At 61.6% G+C, this 15,575-nt stretch overlaps 3 protein-coding genes across 6 annotated transcripts; 1 reads left to right on the plus strand and 2 right to left on the minus strand.

Moving 5' to 3' along the window:
* On the plus strand, window positions 1,342-8,492 carry TRIM28 (tripartite motif containing 28). Of its 3 annotated transcripts, none has more exons than XM_021097345.1 (17): window positions 1,342-1,968; window positions 2,293-2,405; window positions 2,626-2,758; window positions 5,247-5,382; window positions 5,459-5,575; window positions 5,659-5,773; window positions 5,905-6,051; window positions 6,141-6,255; window positions 6,350-6,456; window positions 6,543-6,579; window positions 6,657-6,705; window positions 6,787-7,039; window positions 7,129-7,448; window positions 7,527-7,650; window positions 7,734-7,820; window positions 7,903-8,040; window positions 8,140-8,492. In XM_021097345.1, the coding sequence occupies exons 1-17, from the start codon at window positions 1,626-1,628 to the stop codon at window positions 8,314-8,316; spliced, it is 2,511 nt and encodes an 836-aa protein (XP_020953004.1). In that variant the 5' UTR covers window positions 1,342-1,625; the 3' UTR covers window positions 8,317-8,492. The 3 variants fall into 3 exon arrangements, with proteins under 3 accessions (XP_020953004.1, XP_020953005.1, XP_020953003.1); XM_021097346.1 differs by having other exon boundaries at window positions 6,660-6,705; XM_021097344.1 differs by having other exon boundaries at window positions 6,660-6,705; window positions 7,129-7,650.
* Window positions 9,115-11,992, minus strand: CHMP2A (charged multivesicular body protein 2A). 2 transcript variants are annotated; one of them, XM_021097415.1, is made up of 6 exons: window positions 11,725-11,992; window positions 10,802-11,008; window positions 9,801-9,980; window positions 9,596-9,726; window positions 9,449-9,510; window positions 9,115-9,325 (listed from the first exon to the last, which is right to left on the minus strand). In XM_021097415.1, exons 2-6 carry the CDS (start codon window positions 10,967-10,969, stop codon window positions 9,198-9,200), a joined length of 669 nt encoding a protein of 222 aa, XP_020953074.1. In that variant the 5' UTR covers window positions 10,970-11,008; window positions 11,725-11,992; the 3' UTR covers window positions 9,115-9,197. The 2 variants fall into 2 exon arrangements, with proteins under 2 accessions (XP_020953074.1, XP_020953075.1); XM_021097416.1 differs by having other exon boundaries at window positions 10,802-11,051; window positions 11,725-11,861.
* Window positions 12,492-15,575, minus strand: UBE2M (ubiquitin conjugating enzyme E2 M). The gene is made up of 6 exons (XM_021097419.1): window positions 15,031-15,575; window positions 13,814-13,908; window positions 13,667-13,705; window positions 13,451-13,554; window positions 13,094-13,157; window positions 12,492-13,009 (listed from the first exon to the last, which is right to left on the minus strand). Exons 1-6 carry the CDS (start codon window positions 15,137-15,139, stop codon window positions 12,869-12,871), a joined length of 552 nt encoding a protein of 183 aa, XP_020953078.1. The 5' UTR covers window positions 15,140-15,575; the 3' UTR covers window positions 12,492-12,868.

Consider the following 15,575-nt stretch of genomic DNA (forward strand, 5'->3'; position numbering starts at 1 on the left):
GCTCCCTCCTGAGACAGGATCCCCTCCCACGGGCCCTCACTTCCACCAAGATCGCCTCCCACAGACCCCACGGCCCACTTGCACACAATCCCATCCCTCTGACCTTGTTGTTCTGACTTCAGACAAGATGTCTTCCCCCTGCTCTTGCTTCCCTCACAGTCAGGACTCCTCCCTCAGCTCCGGCTTTCCCTACCTCCCAACTCAGGCAGGACTTCTCTCTCCCCCGCAGACCCTGCCCCACCCCCAGCATTCTCACAGATCCTGTTTCTCCTGCAAGTGGGATTCCCACCAAAGGCCATGTTTCAAAGAGCATTCCTCCTCCAGGCCTAGCTTCTCCCATCTGACAGGATTCTCCCCAAACACGGTACTTCCTATCTCAGATCCTGCTCCCTACTGAGGCAGGCTTCCCTTTCCTGCAGATCCTGCCTCTGCCTTCACATGGAATTGCCACAGACCCCCGCTTCCCTCCTCAGTAGTCTGCTGTTGAAGTTCACCCACTTTTTTTGGGCGGGGCCCGCAGGTGTGGCATATGGAAGTTTTCAGGCTAGGGGTCCAACCAGAGCTACAGCTGTCGGCCTACTCCACAGCCCCAGCAACTCAGGATCCAAGCCGTGTCTGTGACCTGCAGCCCATGGCAACCCGGGATGCTTAACCTGCTGAGCGGGGCCAGGAATCCAACCGTATCCTCATGGATACTAGTCGGGTACAACAGCAATTCCCAGTGGCCCGCTTGCAGAGCGGAGTGAGCACATTGGCTGGCTGAAAGATGACAAGGGCCACCTGGGGCACCAGGCGGGATTTTAGGCTCCCTGCTCGGAGCTCCATGGGACCTATTCGATATACTCAGGTCTCCGTGTTTCTCATGTTAGACAATAAAAAGTGTAAAACCCCCAAAGTCAGCCTCCCGGCTCAGAAACGCACTTCCTCCTTGGTCCCGGGAACCCTAGCCCCTCTCCCTTGGGCTCAGCATCTCGCCTCCGCCTCGGCCCCGCCCCCTCTCTCACGCTAGAGGACTCTCCGGGGCAAAGGGGCGGGGATTGAGGTGGAGGACCCGGCTGTCCATGCGCGTGCGCAGTAAGCGGGCTGGCCTCAGGGCGCCCAGCTGGCGGACCTGGCTGCGGGGGGGGGGGGGGGAACGAAGCAAATGCCCCGCCCCTGCCGCAGGAGCGGCGCGGCGGAGTGGGAGGAGGGGATGGGAGGGGCCAGCTGAGGCGCTTGCGTACTCGCGGCCTCGCCCGCGGCCCTTCGCCCGGGCCCCGCCCCCGGGCGAGGACGCCCAGCGCGCGTGCGCGACGGCGTCGGCGCCAGTTATTTCTGTCCCGCCCCTCGGCCGCGGCTCTTTCTGCGAGCGGGCGCGCGGGCGAGCGGTTGTGTGCGTGCCGCGTGGCGCTGGTCTTGGCCACCGCTAAGCAGGAGGCGTGGGCTTCGGCGTCCGCAGCCGACCGGGCAGCGGCCGGCCGGGCCTCGGCAGCGCCCCGCGCGCAGCGGGCGGCGGCCCAGGCGGCGCGTGGCGGCGCTCGGCCTCGCGGCGGCGGCGGCCCAGCCGTTGGCGGCGAGCGCGTCTGCGCCTGCGCGGCGGGCCCCGCGCCCCTCCTCCCCCCCTGGGCGCCCCCGGCGGCGTGTGAATGGCGGCTTCGGCGGCGGCAGCCTCGGCCGCGGCGGCGGCCGCCTCCGGCAGCCCGAGCCCGGGCGAGGGCTCGGCAGGCGCCGAGAAGCGCGCCGCCGCCTCCTCGGCCGCGGCCTCGGCGTCTGCCTCGGCGTCGGCGTCAGCATCGTCGCCCGCGGGGGGCGGCGGCGAGGCGCTGGAGCTGCTGGAGCACTGCGGCGTGTGCCGGGAGCGCCTGCGGCCCGAGAGGGAACCGCGTCTGCTACCCTGCCTGCACTCTGCCTGCAGCGCCTGCCTCGGGCCCGCGGCGCCAGCCGCCGCCAACAGTTCTGGGGACGGAGGCGCGGCGGGCGACGGTGCTGGTGAGTGCGGTCGGGCCGGGGGCGGCCCCTCCCCCACCCTGCAGCCTTTGATCCGGACCCGGCTCGGAGACTGGGGGTCGGTTCCCAGCGTGACGGTGGCGGGCCTCGCCTGGGCGAGAGGATCGGGTCCCGAACGGTGTTTGGCCAGACGGGTGCGGGCGGTGCGCTGAGATGGGGCGTCTGATTCAAGTCAGAGGGTTTGGTTCGTGCTCCCAGAGGAGAAACTCGGCCTGGCATGCAATGGAGGTTGGGGCCCGGCGGGGGGATGGCGTCGCAGTTCGGATGGGAACGTGCAATAGCTTGGTTTTTTTCTGTTTTTCGCAGTGGTGGACTGTCCAGTGTGTAAGCAACAATGTTTCTCCAAAGACATTGTGGAGAATTATTTTATGCGCGACAGTGGCAGCAAGGCTGCCACCGACTCCCAGGATGCTAATCAGGTATATCCTGCCCCAGCAGCCCCCTGGAGGCCTCTGGCCATGGGTAGGGATCAGCATCCCAGAGGTTGGTACTAATTCTAGGTTTTACTTTCCCCACGTTTTAAGCCTTTGACTAGCTGTTAAGGCTAAGGAAGGGCACCACTACAGGTTGTGTCTCTTGCTTGTAAATGCAGATCTCTCTGGTGGTTCTGCTTCTTCTGACTCTGCCTTTGCCCAGCAGTGCTGCACTAGCTGTGAGGATAATGCCCCAGCCACCAGTTACTGTGTGGAGTGCTCTGAGCCGTTATGTGAGACGTGCGTGGAGGCGCACCAGCGGGTGAAGTACACCAAGGACCACACCGTGCGCTCCACTGGTACGAGACATGGAGGAGGCTGCGGGGCTGCTCTCCTGTGTGTCTTCAGCTGCTTATGATGCTGATTGCGTTAGGGCGGAAGGGTTTGAGAGTTTCTGAGGGGCACCAACTGAAGGGCCTGAGGGCAGAACTGGAAAAGGGAATAGTTGGTGCTCCAGTGAGCAGTCTCTGCAGGTGCAGGTGCAGGGAGAGCTGTGCCAGGCAAGGAGGGAGGGGCGTGCACAGGGAACTTCGTTATGCCACAGGGGTTGTGTACAGAGGATTTGAGGAAGCTCATCCAGGAATCCCCAGGCAGGGGGTATGCCCTCATTGGTGGAGATGAGGAGATACAGGGTGTTTGGGGACTTTTGTGAGGGGTTTCCTGATGTTCCTTGGTACCTGGTTTATGCCTGCAGAGGAAAGTGAGGAGTGAGGCTTCTGGGTCACAGTGTTTAAGAAGCTGTGAGGAGTTCCCGTCGTGGCGCAGTGGTTAACGAATCCGAGTAGGAATCATGAGGTGACAGGTTCGGTCCCTGCCCTTGCTCAGTGGGTTAACGATCTGGCATTGCCCGGAGCTGTGGTGTCGGTTGCAGACGCAGCTTGGATCCCACGTTGCTGTGGCTCTGGCGTAGGCCAGCGGCTACAGCTCCGATTTGACCCCTAGCCTGGGAACCTCCACATGCCGTGAGAGTGGCCCAAGAAATGGCAAAAAGACAAAAAAAAAAAAAAAAAAAGCTGTGAGGGCCTCCAGACTGTCACTCACCAGTGAGTGCTGGGAGTGTTTCTAATCGTGGGCCATGGCTGAGTTAGGTATTTCCAGTTTTCTCTGGATGTGCTTGCAGTGGTATGAAGAGGGGCTTGGGCTTGGGCTTGGTTTTTGGTCCAGACTCCCCACACATGGCCTTTTGGTAGTTGGGCCCTATGTCTTCCAGCCCAGAGGTCAGTTTTGATGGGAAAACAAGGCTGGAGGTGGTTGTTCTGGGGCGTGAGGATCCAGGCGAAAATGGCAGGGACCCCAGGGGGTCCTGGGTTCCAGGCAAAGGTCAAGGTGCAGGAGAGGGTGGCGTTGGAGGACCTTAGCCGTGGATGATGGATGTTCTTTATGTCTCAGGCTGGGTCGGTGTGATTGGGACCCAGGAGGAGAGAGGATTGGATGTTCTTAAGTAGTTTTCTAATGGCAACAGGCTTTGTTGGGGGGGGGGTGCTATCACTGTGGTATATTGGTCTTTTTTCTTTTTTTTGCTCTTTTTTGGGTGCTGTTTCTGCATATAGAATCACTAAGCCAGGGATGAGATCTGAGCCCTAGTCTTGATCTATGCTATGTCAACACCCCATCTTTTTTAACCCCCTGTGCTGGCCAGGGCTCAAACCTGAGTCCTCGTGCTGCATAGATGCACAGCAGGAACTCCTGGTGTATTAGGTACTCTGAGTACTAGGACCTTTTTCTAGGGAGGGGGCCTGACACTTTCCAGAGTCTTGGTCTGACATCTCATCACTTTAGCCTGAGAAGGCGTTGTTAGGCATCTTGTGGGTTGATAAGAGGGTTCCTTTTGCCAGAAAAGAGACGGGTGGTCACCAAGCATGGCTTCCAAGGAAAATGTACTTGACAGTGTCTTTAGGCCCTGATTTGCTTTTTGACTGTGCCAGAAAACAAGTATTCTGTGTGTTGCGATGCCACAATAGCCAGAATCCCCTCCCGTGCTTGACAGAACCTTGTGAGCAGAGGAGAAAAGAACCCGGTGTGAGAGGGGCTCAGAGGTGGAGGAACTCCGCCTGGAGTCAACCGGGCTGCTGCTGTAGCGGGAACAGTGGGAGGTCTCTAGTCAAGCCCATCAACCTTACGCTTTTTTTTTTTTTTTTAGCTTTTTTTAGGGCAGCACCCGCAATATATGGAAGTCCCCAGGCTAGGGGTCGAATCAGAGCTGTAGCCTGCCTACGCCACAGCCACGGCAACATGGGATCTGAGCTGCGTCTGCGACCTACACCACAGCTCACGGCAACACCGGATCCTTGACCCGTGGAGCGAGGCCAGGGATTGCATCTGCATGCTCTCGGGTACTAGTCGGGTTCATCACCACTGAGCCACAACGGGAACACTCCCACTTTTTTTTTGTTCTTATTGGCCACACCTGAGGCATGTGGAAGTTCCCAGGCCAGGGATCAAACCCAGGCCATGGTAGTGCCACAGCGTCATTCCAGGTTGCAGCAGTGACAACATTGGTTCCTTGATCCATTGAGCCACAGAGAATCTGTCATCCTTACACTTAAAGTCAGTACTTGCAGAGGCTGCAAGGAGGAGGGTGCAGTTCGCTCTGTCAGGCTTAGGCCGGTGGGTTTTGAGAGAGAAGATCTGGGTGGGTTTTCTGTCCACTGCCGCAGGCCCTCTGGGTTTTCCCACCTGCTGGTCCAGGCTTGCAGGACAGGCAGGAGGTGGGGCCTTTAGCTCCACCTACTGCTGGGGTTGGAGGTGGCTGAGGATGAGCTCCAGCTTGATGGTTCCCTCCCCCAGGACCAGCCAAGTCGAGGGACGGTGAGCGCACGGTATACTGCAGCGTGCACAAGCACGAGCCCCTCGTGCTGTTCTGCGAGAGCTGCGACACCCTCACCTGCCGGGACTGCCAGCTCAACGCCCACAAGGACCACCAGTGAGTCCTGAGGCGTGGTGAGGGGGTGCTGCCTGTTTCTGTGCTGGGCGCCCGGCCCACCTTTGTCTGCCCTTAGGTACCAGTTCCTGGAGGATGCAGTGAGGAACCAGCGAAAGCTCCTGGCCTCACTGGTGAAGCGCCTCGGGGACAAGCATGCGACGTTGCAGAAGAACACCAAGGAGGTTCGCAGCTCGTAAGTGTGGATGCCAGGGCTGTGGGGCGGTCCCTGGGTGAGCACCGGCCGCACTGGGCCTGACTGACCCGCTCGGCCCCCAGGATCCGCCAGGTGTCTGATGTGCAGAAGCGCGTGCAGGTGGATGTCAAGATGGCCATCCTGCAGATCATGAAGGAGCTGAACAAGCGGGGCCGCGTGCTGGTCAACGACGCCCAGGTACAGCCTGGGCGGTCCTCCTCTGCCGCCTGCTCCCCCCGCCTGTGGTGGGAGGCTGCCACTGCCAGTCGGTGGCGGGTGGAAGTTGTGCTCTGCTCCTTCCCCGACCCCCATTCCGCCTCCACCTGCAGAAGGTGACTGAGGGCCAGCAGGAGCGCCTGGAGCGCCAGCACTGGACCATGACTAAGATCCAGAAACACCAGGAACACATTCTGCGCTTTGCCTCCTGGGCTCTGGAGAGTGACAACAACACAGCCCTGCTCCTCTCCAAAAAGCTGGTGTGTGCTGGTGTTGGGTTCCAGGTGGGGGCCTCCCAGGACCGCGGGGCCCTCTTGACTGCCCGTGTGCTCGTGTGCCCCCACCCCAGATCTACTTCCAGCTGCACCGGGCCCTCAAGATGATTGTGGACCCTGTGGAGCCACATGGCGAGATGAAGTTCCAGTGGGATCTCAATGCCTGGACCAAGAGTGCAGAGGCCTTCGGTGAGAGGTTTTGTTTTGCCCTTGCTGCTCTTGGTCATCCCAGCCAGCGGTGTCGTGGTGTCGTCTTAGGCTTGTTGTATCTCCGTAACTGCAGGCAAGATCGTGGCAGAACGTCCTGGCACCAACTCCACTGGCCCTGCACCCATGGCCCCTCCTCGGGCTCCAGGACCTTTGAGCAAGCAGACCTCTGGCAGCAGCCAGGTGAGCAGGGGAAGGGATCGGGAGAGGAGAGGGGCGTGGGGTCCTGTGTGGCGCCTTCCCACTGAGGTTCCCTGCTTTGCCCACAGCCCATGGAGGTGCAGGAAGGCTATGGCTTTGGATCAGGTGAGTGGGTCTGTGCCCGGTGGGAGGGTGAGCTCCGCTGTTCTGTGTCCACCCCACCTTCTCCTTTTGTGTCCAAGCAGACGACCCCTACTCGAGTGCCGAGCCCCACGTGTCCGGGGTAAAGCGGTGAGTGTGGCCATCCTTTGGTGACCAGAGGGATGGAAGGGTCACAAGCACACGTGTACTCACGCCAAGCCCCACCCACAGGTCCCGCTCAGGTGACGGCGAGGTGAGCGGCCTCATGCGCAAGGTGCCACGGGTGAGCCTCGAACGCCTGGACTTGGATCTCACCGCTGACAGCCAGCCGCCAGTCTTCAAGGTCTTCCCAGGCAGCACCACGGAGGACTACAACCTCATTGTCATCGAGCGAGGCGCTGCAGCTGCTGCTGCTGGACAACCTGGGACTGCAGCCCCTGGGGCTCCTGGGGCCCCGCCCCTGCCTGGCATGGCCATCGTCAAGGTGAGCCTGCCCTCCGTATTCTTGGCTGGGGAAGGGATGCCATCAGCTGCCCAGGCTGGCACGTCGCTGAACATCCCGCATCCTTGCAGGAGGAAGAAACAGAGGCTGCCATTGGCGCTCCGCCTGCTGCCACTGAGGGCCAGGAGACCAAGCCTGTGCTGATGGCCCTGGCGGAGGGCCCTGGTGCCGAGGGCCCCCGCCTGGCCTCACCCAGTGGCAGCACCAGCTCAGGCTTGGAGGTGGTGGCTCCAGAGGGCACCTCAGCCCCAGCGGGTGGCCCAGGTGCCCTGGATGACAGTGCCACCATCTGCCGTGTCTGCCAGAAACCAGGTGACCTGGTCATGTGCAACCAGTGCGAGTTCTGCTTCCACCTGGATTGCCACCTGCCTGCCCTGCAGGATGTGCCAGGGTGCGAGGCTACGTGGGGTCTGCAGGGTGGAGGGCTGGGCTGGGTCCTTTGCAGCCCCTCATTCTCTGTTCCCCCCAGGGAGGAGTGGAGCTGCTCGCTCTGCCATGTGCTCCCTGACCTGAAGGAGGAGGATGGCAGCCTGAACCTTGACGGTGGAGACAGCACTGGCGTGGTGGCCAAGCTCTCGCCAGCCAACCAACAGGTGAGGGTGGGGGCCCACTCCCTTGGTTTGGCCAGCAGCCCCCACTCCCCCTTGATGTTCTGGTGTCCATGTAACATCCACAGAAGTGTGAGCGCGTCCTCCTGGCCCTCTTCTGCCATGAGCCCTGTAGGCCCCTGCACCAACTGGCTACCGACTCCACATTCTCTCTGGTGAGTTTGGGACTTCGGAGGATGAGAGGGAGGCGCGGGGGCTGCTTGGCCTCACCTTCCCCCCCGGGGCTTCTCCCTGCAGGATCAGCCTGGCGGCACCCTGGACTTGACCCTGATCCGAGCCCGTCTCCAGGAGAAGTTGTCACCTCCCTACAGCTCCCCCCAGGAGTTTGCCCAGGACGTGGGCCGCATGTTCAAGCAGTTCAACAAGCTGACGGAGGTGAGCCGTTGGGGCGGGGGCGCGTGTTGGGGAGAGGGGGCCGATGGCAGGGCGGCGGGAGGACGAGGACCCATCCGTCCACTGTCGTCTGCCTGGCAGGATAAGGCCGACGTGCAGTCCATCATTGGCCTGCAGCGCTTCTTTGAGACTCGCATGAACGAGGCCTTTGGTGACACCAAGTTCTCTGCTGTGCTGGTGGAGCCTCCGCCACTGAGCCTGCCGGGTGCTGGCCTGAGTGCCCAGGACCTATCCAGTGGCCCCGGTGATGGCCCCTGAGGCTGGGCAGCCCCCAAGCTGGCCCAGCCTGGTTCTGTTCTCTGTCCTGTCACCCCTCTTCCCGCTCCTGTTCCTCTTCCCTCCGGTGGCCTGGTTCCACTCCTTGGTGGCCCATACCCCAGCCCTTCACAATATGGTTTTTACTTCTGTGGATTTAATAAAAACTTCACCAGTTACTTAGGTTTTGTTTGGTGGGGCAGTGGTCCTGGGGGCCTGGTCTCTATATATCCTTTCTCCCAAAGCCCTGACAAGCCAGTTAGGGGTGGGGTTCTCGTTGCCAGCCATGCCACCCCTTCTGTCTAAGAGGTGGGGAAAAACCCCCTTTCCTCCTGGGCCCTTCCTAGTGTGGGGGCTGCCTTGGTGGAGAGGATGGTCCCGGGGCAGGTAGGCAGACCCAGGCTGGCCTGTGGCCCTTGCCAGTGCTTCCTTTCTCTGTCAGTGACCTGGGCAGGCTGAGACTGCTGCTGGGCTAAGCTGAGCCAGACACTATACCTGGGGTCCAGCCAGGCTTGGGTCTTAGGGTTGTGTCAGGGTATCTGCAGCGCCTCCCACCTCAGGGTGCTAGTGTTAGGCCTTTGGAGACAGAAGGGGTGCCGGGCCATTATTCACAGCTGACCTTTACCTCGCAAGCCTTGAAAACCTGAGAGGACTTGGCCTGTGCAGCTCCGCCCAGACCAGCGGAGAACCCAGCCCACCCCGTCCCTACCCTTGGTTGCTCTGGTGCACGTGACGACGTGCCTGCCGCCGAGGGCTCCCGCTGTGGAGGCCCACATCAGGACAGTCACAAAGGCCCAGACCTAGAGCTCAATCTCTTTTATTACAGAAGGTACAGTGAAAATGCTGGGCCATCTGCTGGTTCCCTGGGGTGGCACAGGGAGCAATCAGTCCCTTCGAAGGTTCTTGAGCCGCTCCTCCAGATCTGCGTCTGCATCAACTAGGGCCGAGGCTGCGGCCTCGGCCTTCTTCCCACTGGCAGCCACACTGAGGGAACCTCCGGTGGAGGGGAGGTCTGCAGAGAGTGGGGATTAGGAAAAGAGCCCCTGCAACGGGGCGATGCTGGCAGGCGGGTGGGCAGAGCGGCACCTGTGGCTGGGCAGCGGGGAGGGTGGGACCCAAGGTTTTGAACACTCACTTGACAGCTCATCTGTCAGGCTCAACCCCAGCTCATCCAGGACCTGAGCCACGACGGCATCGCTAGGTAGGAAAAGAGCACCCTGTGAGGGCCAGGCACCTGGAGAGCCAGGCGTCCCTCCCCACCTCGCACCCGGGGGCTCCGAACCTCTCCTCCTCGTCCTCCTCGTCCCCCATGGCGTCGTCGATGGCATCGTTCATCATCTCCTCCTTCATGTCCATGATCTCCGCCTGCCGCTCAAACTCCATCATGATCTTCTGGATCTGGGGCAGCTTGAGCTGGAAGTGGGAGGAGAGTGAGTCTGGCCCCGGGGGTCAGTGGGGGCAGGGAGTGGGGGTTGGGAGAGCCGCACCTGTCTGTTCATGGTGCCCATGGCCTTGGTGACGCCCTTCATGGCTTGTGCCATGGAGTTGTTAGACTTGAGCGTCTGGATCTTGAGGGACACGGCCTGGATGTTGGCCCGCATCAACACGAACTTGCGCACGTACCGCCGGGTGCGCACCAGGTCTTTTGCCATGATGCGCACCGCATCCTGAGCAGTGGAGAAAGGCGGCAGGCAGCGAGCCTCAGGAACACACCACCTCCCACTCCACCGTCCTCCTGCGCCCTCATGCAGGGGTCTCTACTGCCCCGCAGGCTCCTCTGTATGTAAGCTTTCCACCTTCTTGATCCAGAGAGGTGGGAAGAAGGTAGGGCCTGCTCTTGAGGGCTCCTTTCCCCTGTGTGTCTGCAGTCAACCCCCCACCCCTGAACTTCCCTTCTGGTCAAAGGACGTTTCTCCCTCCGCCTCACAAACGCCCTCAGCTCTGGTATTAGCACGCCCAAAGCTCAGCTGGTAACTTCCTCCCCACCCTCCTGGCTTTGCCCATTCTGGATAATGGCACCTCCTCAACCCAGCGGCTCAGGCCAACAGTCTTTGCTCCCTAGTGGTTTGGGCTGCATCTGTCTCGCCAGTGTACCTCAAGTCACTTCTCTCTCGAAGTGAATCCTTCAACTCAGTAAATCCTTAGCGCACAGCTCCCACTGTGGTCCACAACTGCAGGTGGTCTGGCCCACACCCACTCCCGGGCTGGCCTGTGCGCCCTCTGACACCTGCAGCTCAGACACACTTGATGCATAGGTCGTCATAGGCGCACTCTCTTCATTACTTGAAGTGCAGCTCCAACACCATCTCCTCAAAGACGGTGTTTCTGGACCCTGAAACTAGGAAGGCCCCCCTCACCCCTTCACCCCCGTTTTCCTAGAAACACCCGCCTGTGGGTGTTCTGTCCGTTCCCCTTTGCTATAGTACCAGTGTGTGACCAGGGGATAGCACCTAGCTCTGTGTCCCAGCCTGTGCCCGACCGAGCTTACCATCTGGCCCTGCTTGGCCATCTTCTTGATGTCTGCAATGATCTTCTTCTCCTGGGTCTCTAGCTTCTGTCGCTCACGGTCCAGCTCTCGCATCGCACGATTCAGGGCGCGCTGGTTCTGGCGCAGCAGCTCCTCTGGCGTCTTCCGGCGCCCAAACAACAGGTCCATGGCCGCAGGAGCCCACCGGTGGGCCTGGGGCAAGTCTCGCTGCAAGGTGGCGTGGGGCCCAGAAAGGGGGCGAGGGGCAGAGCTGGGTTCACATGGTGTTCGGGTGGGGACAGATGGCGGGGGGTGGGTACGCAAAATGGAAAGAAGTGAGCAGGGTGAACAGCGTGACTGGAAGGCAGAGTGGAGGAGCCGCAGGGACTTGGGTTAGGTCACCACAATGTGCCTACCGCAGCCCCTCCATCACAGTGCCCCCAGGGAGGCGCAAGACTTGTCTCCTCCAGACCCTGGGATGAGGTTCTGGAGTGTCCGATGGACTGAGACTGGAGATGATAGAATGAGAACGCACAGGGGGTGGGGTGGCGAGGGGGCCACTGGGTCGCGGGGCTCAGGGACTGGACAGGAGACAGCCGCCGACGGGAGCGGGCAGAAGAGGTGGAGGCCGCGAGGGAAGCTGACGGCGTCAGGATGGAGTTGGGACAGGGGTTCTGAGTGCCCAGGGACTCCTGGTGTGGAGAACACAGCTGGGGGACGCCGGGGACTCCCACACAGAGGATGAGAAACTGGGTGTGGGGGTGCCCTGTTCGCTCAAAAAAGTGGGGGGGGTCGGGAGGACCGAAGGCAGGAGGGCACAGGCGACCCAGGGATGGGGCAGGGGCCCGGGGAGGGGCGAGGCTCTCCACACCTCGGCCAAGGCGCCCTCGTACGCCGCCGCCCACGCGCCCACCCAGCACCGGAGCCCCGGCGGGGCCACTCACCGGAGCTGGGACGGGGGTTCGCTTCCACTTCCGGGTCACGCTCCTCTGGCTCGGCTCCCTGGAGCGCCCACCAACCACAGCCCCTTGGTTCTGTCGCCTCTGCCGTCGCCGCCGTTTCCGGATTAAACCACTTGACGTCACACGCTCCGCCGGCACCCGGAATGCTGGGAGGGGACAACAGCGCGCGTGCGCACGTACTGGGGAACGGCCGCCGCCGCCCCCCCTCCCGGCGCATGCGCACCACCTTCCGCGTCTCCGCAGCAGGTCAGGAGTCTCAGGTTCAAATCTGGCTTGAGGGAGCCGAGCCACGGTCGGAGTCCTGGTCCCCGCGGGGTTGGTGCACCTTCGGGCGCCTTCCGCCCAGCGACCCGGAAGTCTTGCATCCCACCCTGTCATCATAGGGCCCAGCTCATCTGAGGGACCCCGAATTCTGTTTCTGAAACTCAGGCACCTGCAACGCCAGGCGGGGTTCTCCTCCACCGGCCCGGCCCACCCACGGCACGGCAGGACTTAACAGAGGTGCGGACTTTCCCCTCTGCTGGCTTACTAGATTCTGACCCTCTCTTATCCCCGAGTGGGATTTATCCTACTCAGCCGGAGGCGGGGGTCTCGGTCCCCCCACCACTCCCAGGGCTGCCTCGCATACAGGGCAACCTGCTGAGGTGCTCCAATGTCACCTGTGACCACAACTCCCACCATTCTTGCTGCAGAAGCCCTGGTGGTATCACCTGACCCTCCCAGCCCACAAAAGGAAGAGGCAGAGGCCATGCAGTAACATTCCCCTTTAATAGCCTGGTGGGACCTCCAGTGGTGGAGGGGTGGGGTGCCGGGTTCCCGGCCATCCAGTCCCCTTGGCTACCCACCCCAGAGCCCAGTATAGTGGGGCTGGACAGCACCCAGCAGGGGGCTAGACAAGCCAATTCATTTCCCATCGCTGAGCTGGTCGGGGGAGGCAGTGCCGACCTTAATCACATGGTGGTTTAAAAAAAAACAAACTAGGAGCGGGTGGCAGGGAGGGGTGGCAGGCCAGGGCATGGGATTCCCCCACCGGCTCTCCCATGCCCCCCCCACCTGTGGCCCCCAATAAATATCTGCAGGGGATGCCCGGGCTAGTGACCCCGGCAGGGGTGGGTAGGCGCCAACCCTATTTCAGGCAGCGCTCGAAGTAGGTGGAGCCGATATAGCCACCCCGCATGGAGCGCTGCACGTTCTGCTCAAACAGCCTCCGGTTGTTCTGCAGGACCTCGGCGGCCTCCTTGTTCAGTGGGTCTTCAGGGTTGGGCTCCTGTGGCCAGCAGCGGTGGGGGGTCAACAAGCCCAAGGAGCAGAGGGCCAACCTTCCCCAGCCCCAGCCCCCAACTCTACTCACCAAGAAGAGATACTGCAGGCCATAAATTATGGAGTTTATCGTAAGGACTGGCTTCCAGTCCTCTCTGTGGGCAGACAGCATCATGGTCAAGGGCTGGTGAGTGGGCAGCTGCCACAGACCCTGCTGGGACTGGACAGGTCAAGCCCAGGGCATGGGACAGTGTGAATGTGAGAAGCTAGTGGGAGGGTGCAGAGGACAGGCCAGGGAGAAAGCCAAGGTCAAGCCATGAGGAGGAGATGAAGAGACAGGGACAGAGACCACAAGGGGGAGTGAAGGGGCAGAGACAGGTGCAGTGCAAGGCCATGAAGGGGGCCTGGCGGGCAGGGCTGGAGAGCAGCGGAGGGCTAGTGCCCTCACCTGAGGATGTTGAGGCAGACGTTGCCCTCGAGGTCAATGTTGGGGTGATAAACCATCGTCTCACACTTCACCTTGGGGGGGTCATGCGGGTAACCCTGGCCCACCTGGCTCCAGGAAGAGAGAGGGGAGGTGGATAATGCCCCAGCAGTGTCTGGCTGGAGCCTCCGCTGCTGCCTTCTCAGCCCAAGGAGCCACCCCTGTCCACCTGGGACTCACCTTAAAACTGAACACAAACTTCCCGCTCTTGTAGAAGCCCTGTGAGGGAAGAGAAGAGGAAGTAGGACCCCATCACCCCATCCTGCAGGGCCTGGCAGGTGAACCAGGTATTCCCACCTGAGGAAACGCAGTGAAGGGTGCCCTCACCTCATCAGGACAGATAACCAGCTTGAAGTTGAGGAGGTCGTCTGGATCTGAAAAACTGATGTCACACGTCTTGGGCAGATTCAGCTCGTTTATGTCTGGGTTTACACAGCAGAGAAAGGAAATAGAAAGGAAGGTGCTCAGAAAAGGGGCTGGCGTCAGCAGAGCTCCCACCGCCTCCGCCAGGGCTCGAAGGGGCCTCTCCTGGGCGGTGGGCCACATCCCCAACCCCCTCCCTGCTCTTTCTGCTCCCCAATCCCCAGGTAGGGTCTTGTGGATCTACAGAACACACTGCAAACTTGCATGTTTAATCGTGGCTGTACCTGAGCTTCTTGCCTAGGGTAAGCTCCAGTGTTTCTGAATCCACAGCCCTAAGTCCCAGGTCCCAGCACCTGGGTCCCTCCAACCCAACTCCCAAATGCCCCATCAAGCCCCTGACTACCCCACACCCAGGATCCCTGGCCATAACCTCCACTTTCTAAAGGAGTCCCCACTCAAGGAACTTATTCCTCCCCACCCCCTAAATCACTCCCTCCACCAATCCCCAGCCCCACCGTTCATCTACATCTCTGCTTGTCATCCCAAACCCAAGTACCCACCTGACCCTCAGATCTATGGGTCCCCAGCCCTCCTACCCACACCACTCTGACTATAAGATTACCTGCATCTCCAGCGTGATCGTTTAAACTCAACCTTTCTCTTTCTCTAATCTCTGGCACACACTATCCCTCTCCTCCTCGTGTCACCCCAAAGCCAAACTGCCATGTGACTGCCCCCTGACCCAGGAATGCCAGGACTCTAACCTACTTCACCACGTCTGACTCTTGATTCCTAATGGCTCCAGCATAAAACACTGTCTCTCACTCCATTCCTCAATCCCGGCCCCCGCTATCTGTATCTCCTCTGCCTGTCATCCAGGTTCCCGTCTGATCCCCAGACTCTCGAATCCCTGGTCCTCCCCCTCCACTGCGTGACCCTCAGATTCCCGGTTCCTAGTATCAAACGCCTGGCATTCGGAATTCCCTAAACGCCCCATCCTAGGCCTCCCATCTCTGACCCCTCCAATGACTGTATTACCCCCAACCCCCACCCCCAGGGCCCCGATCTCCAATCCCCACATCCGCAACCCCATTTCCGACATCTCTGACCCCCCTGGCGACCACATCACCCTCACCCAGGCTCTGACCTCCGACCTCCACCCTCATCCCCCGACCTCCTACCCTTCTGGATCCGCAACTGCGCCGCCGACGCCTTCTTGCTGCTGCCCTTGGTGCCGCCCGCCGACTCCTCCTCCTTCTTCTGCTGCTTCAGCGAGAACAGCTTGATCATCCTGCCGCCGCCGCCGCTGCCGCCGCTGCGGGGCCCGGGACCCCGGCCACCCGGCCCCCCGCCGCCGCCCGCGCCGCCTCCGCCACTCGGACCCGCCGCCGCGGCCTTCTTGGCTGCTGCCGCCACCCGCCCGGCCTGCCGCGCCGCTCCGCGCCCACCGCGCGGCCCGCGTCGGCTCCCGTAGTCGGCTCCGGCCTGGCCCGGCGCCTCGGGCTCGCTCGGCAGCGCTCGGGCCCGCTCGGCTGTCCTCGGGCCCGCTCGGCCCCGCCCCACCCGCCGCTCCCTCCTCCCCTTCGCCCACTTCGGTGTCCTGAGGGCCAGCTGCTGCGGGGACGCCGGCTTCTCTGGCTACGCCGCTGGCGCGCTCCCTCGCTCCCTGCGCGAGGGGCGTCTGCGGCTAGAGGTGGAAGGGGGGAGGCGAGGGCCTCGGGGGAGG

The sequence above is a fragment of the Sus scrofa genome, chromosome 6 (genome assembly GCF_000003025.6).
Source record: "Sus scrofa isolate TJ Tabasco breed Duroc chromosome 6, Sscrofa11.1, whole genome shotgun sequence".
NCBI classification, from domain to species: Eukaryota; Metazoa; Chordata; class Mammalia; order Artiodactyla; family Suidae; genus Sus; species Sus scrofa.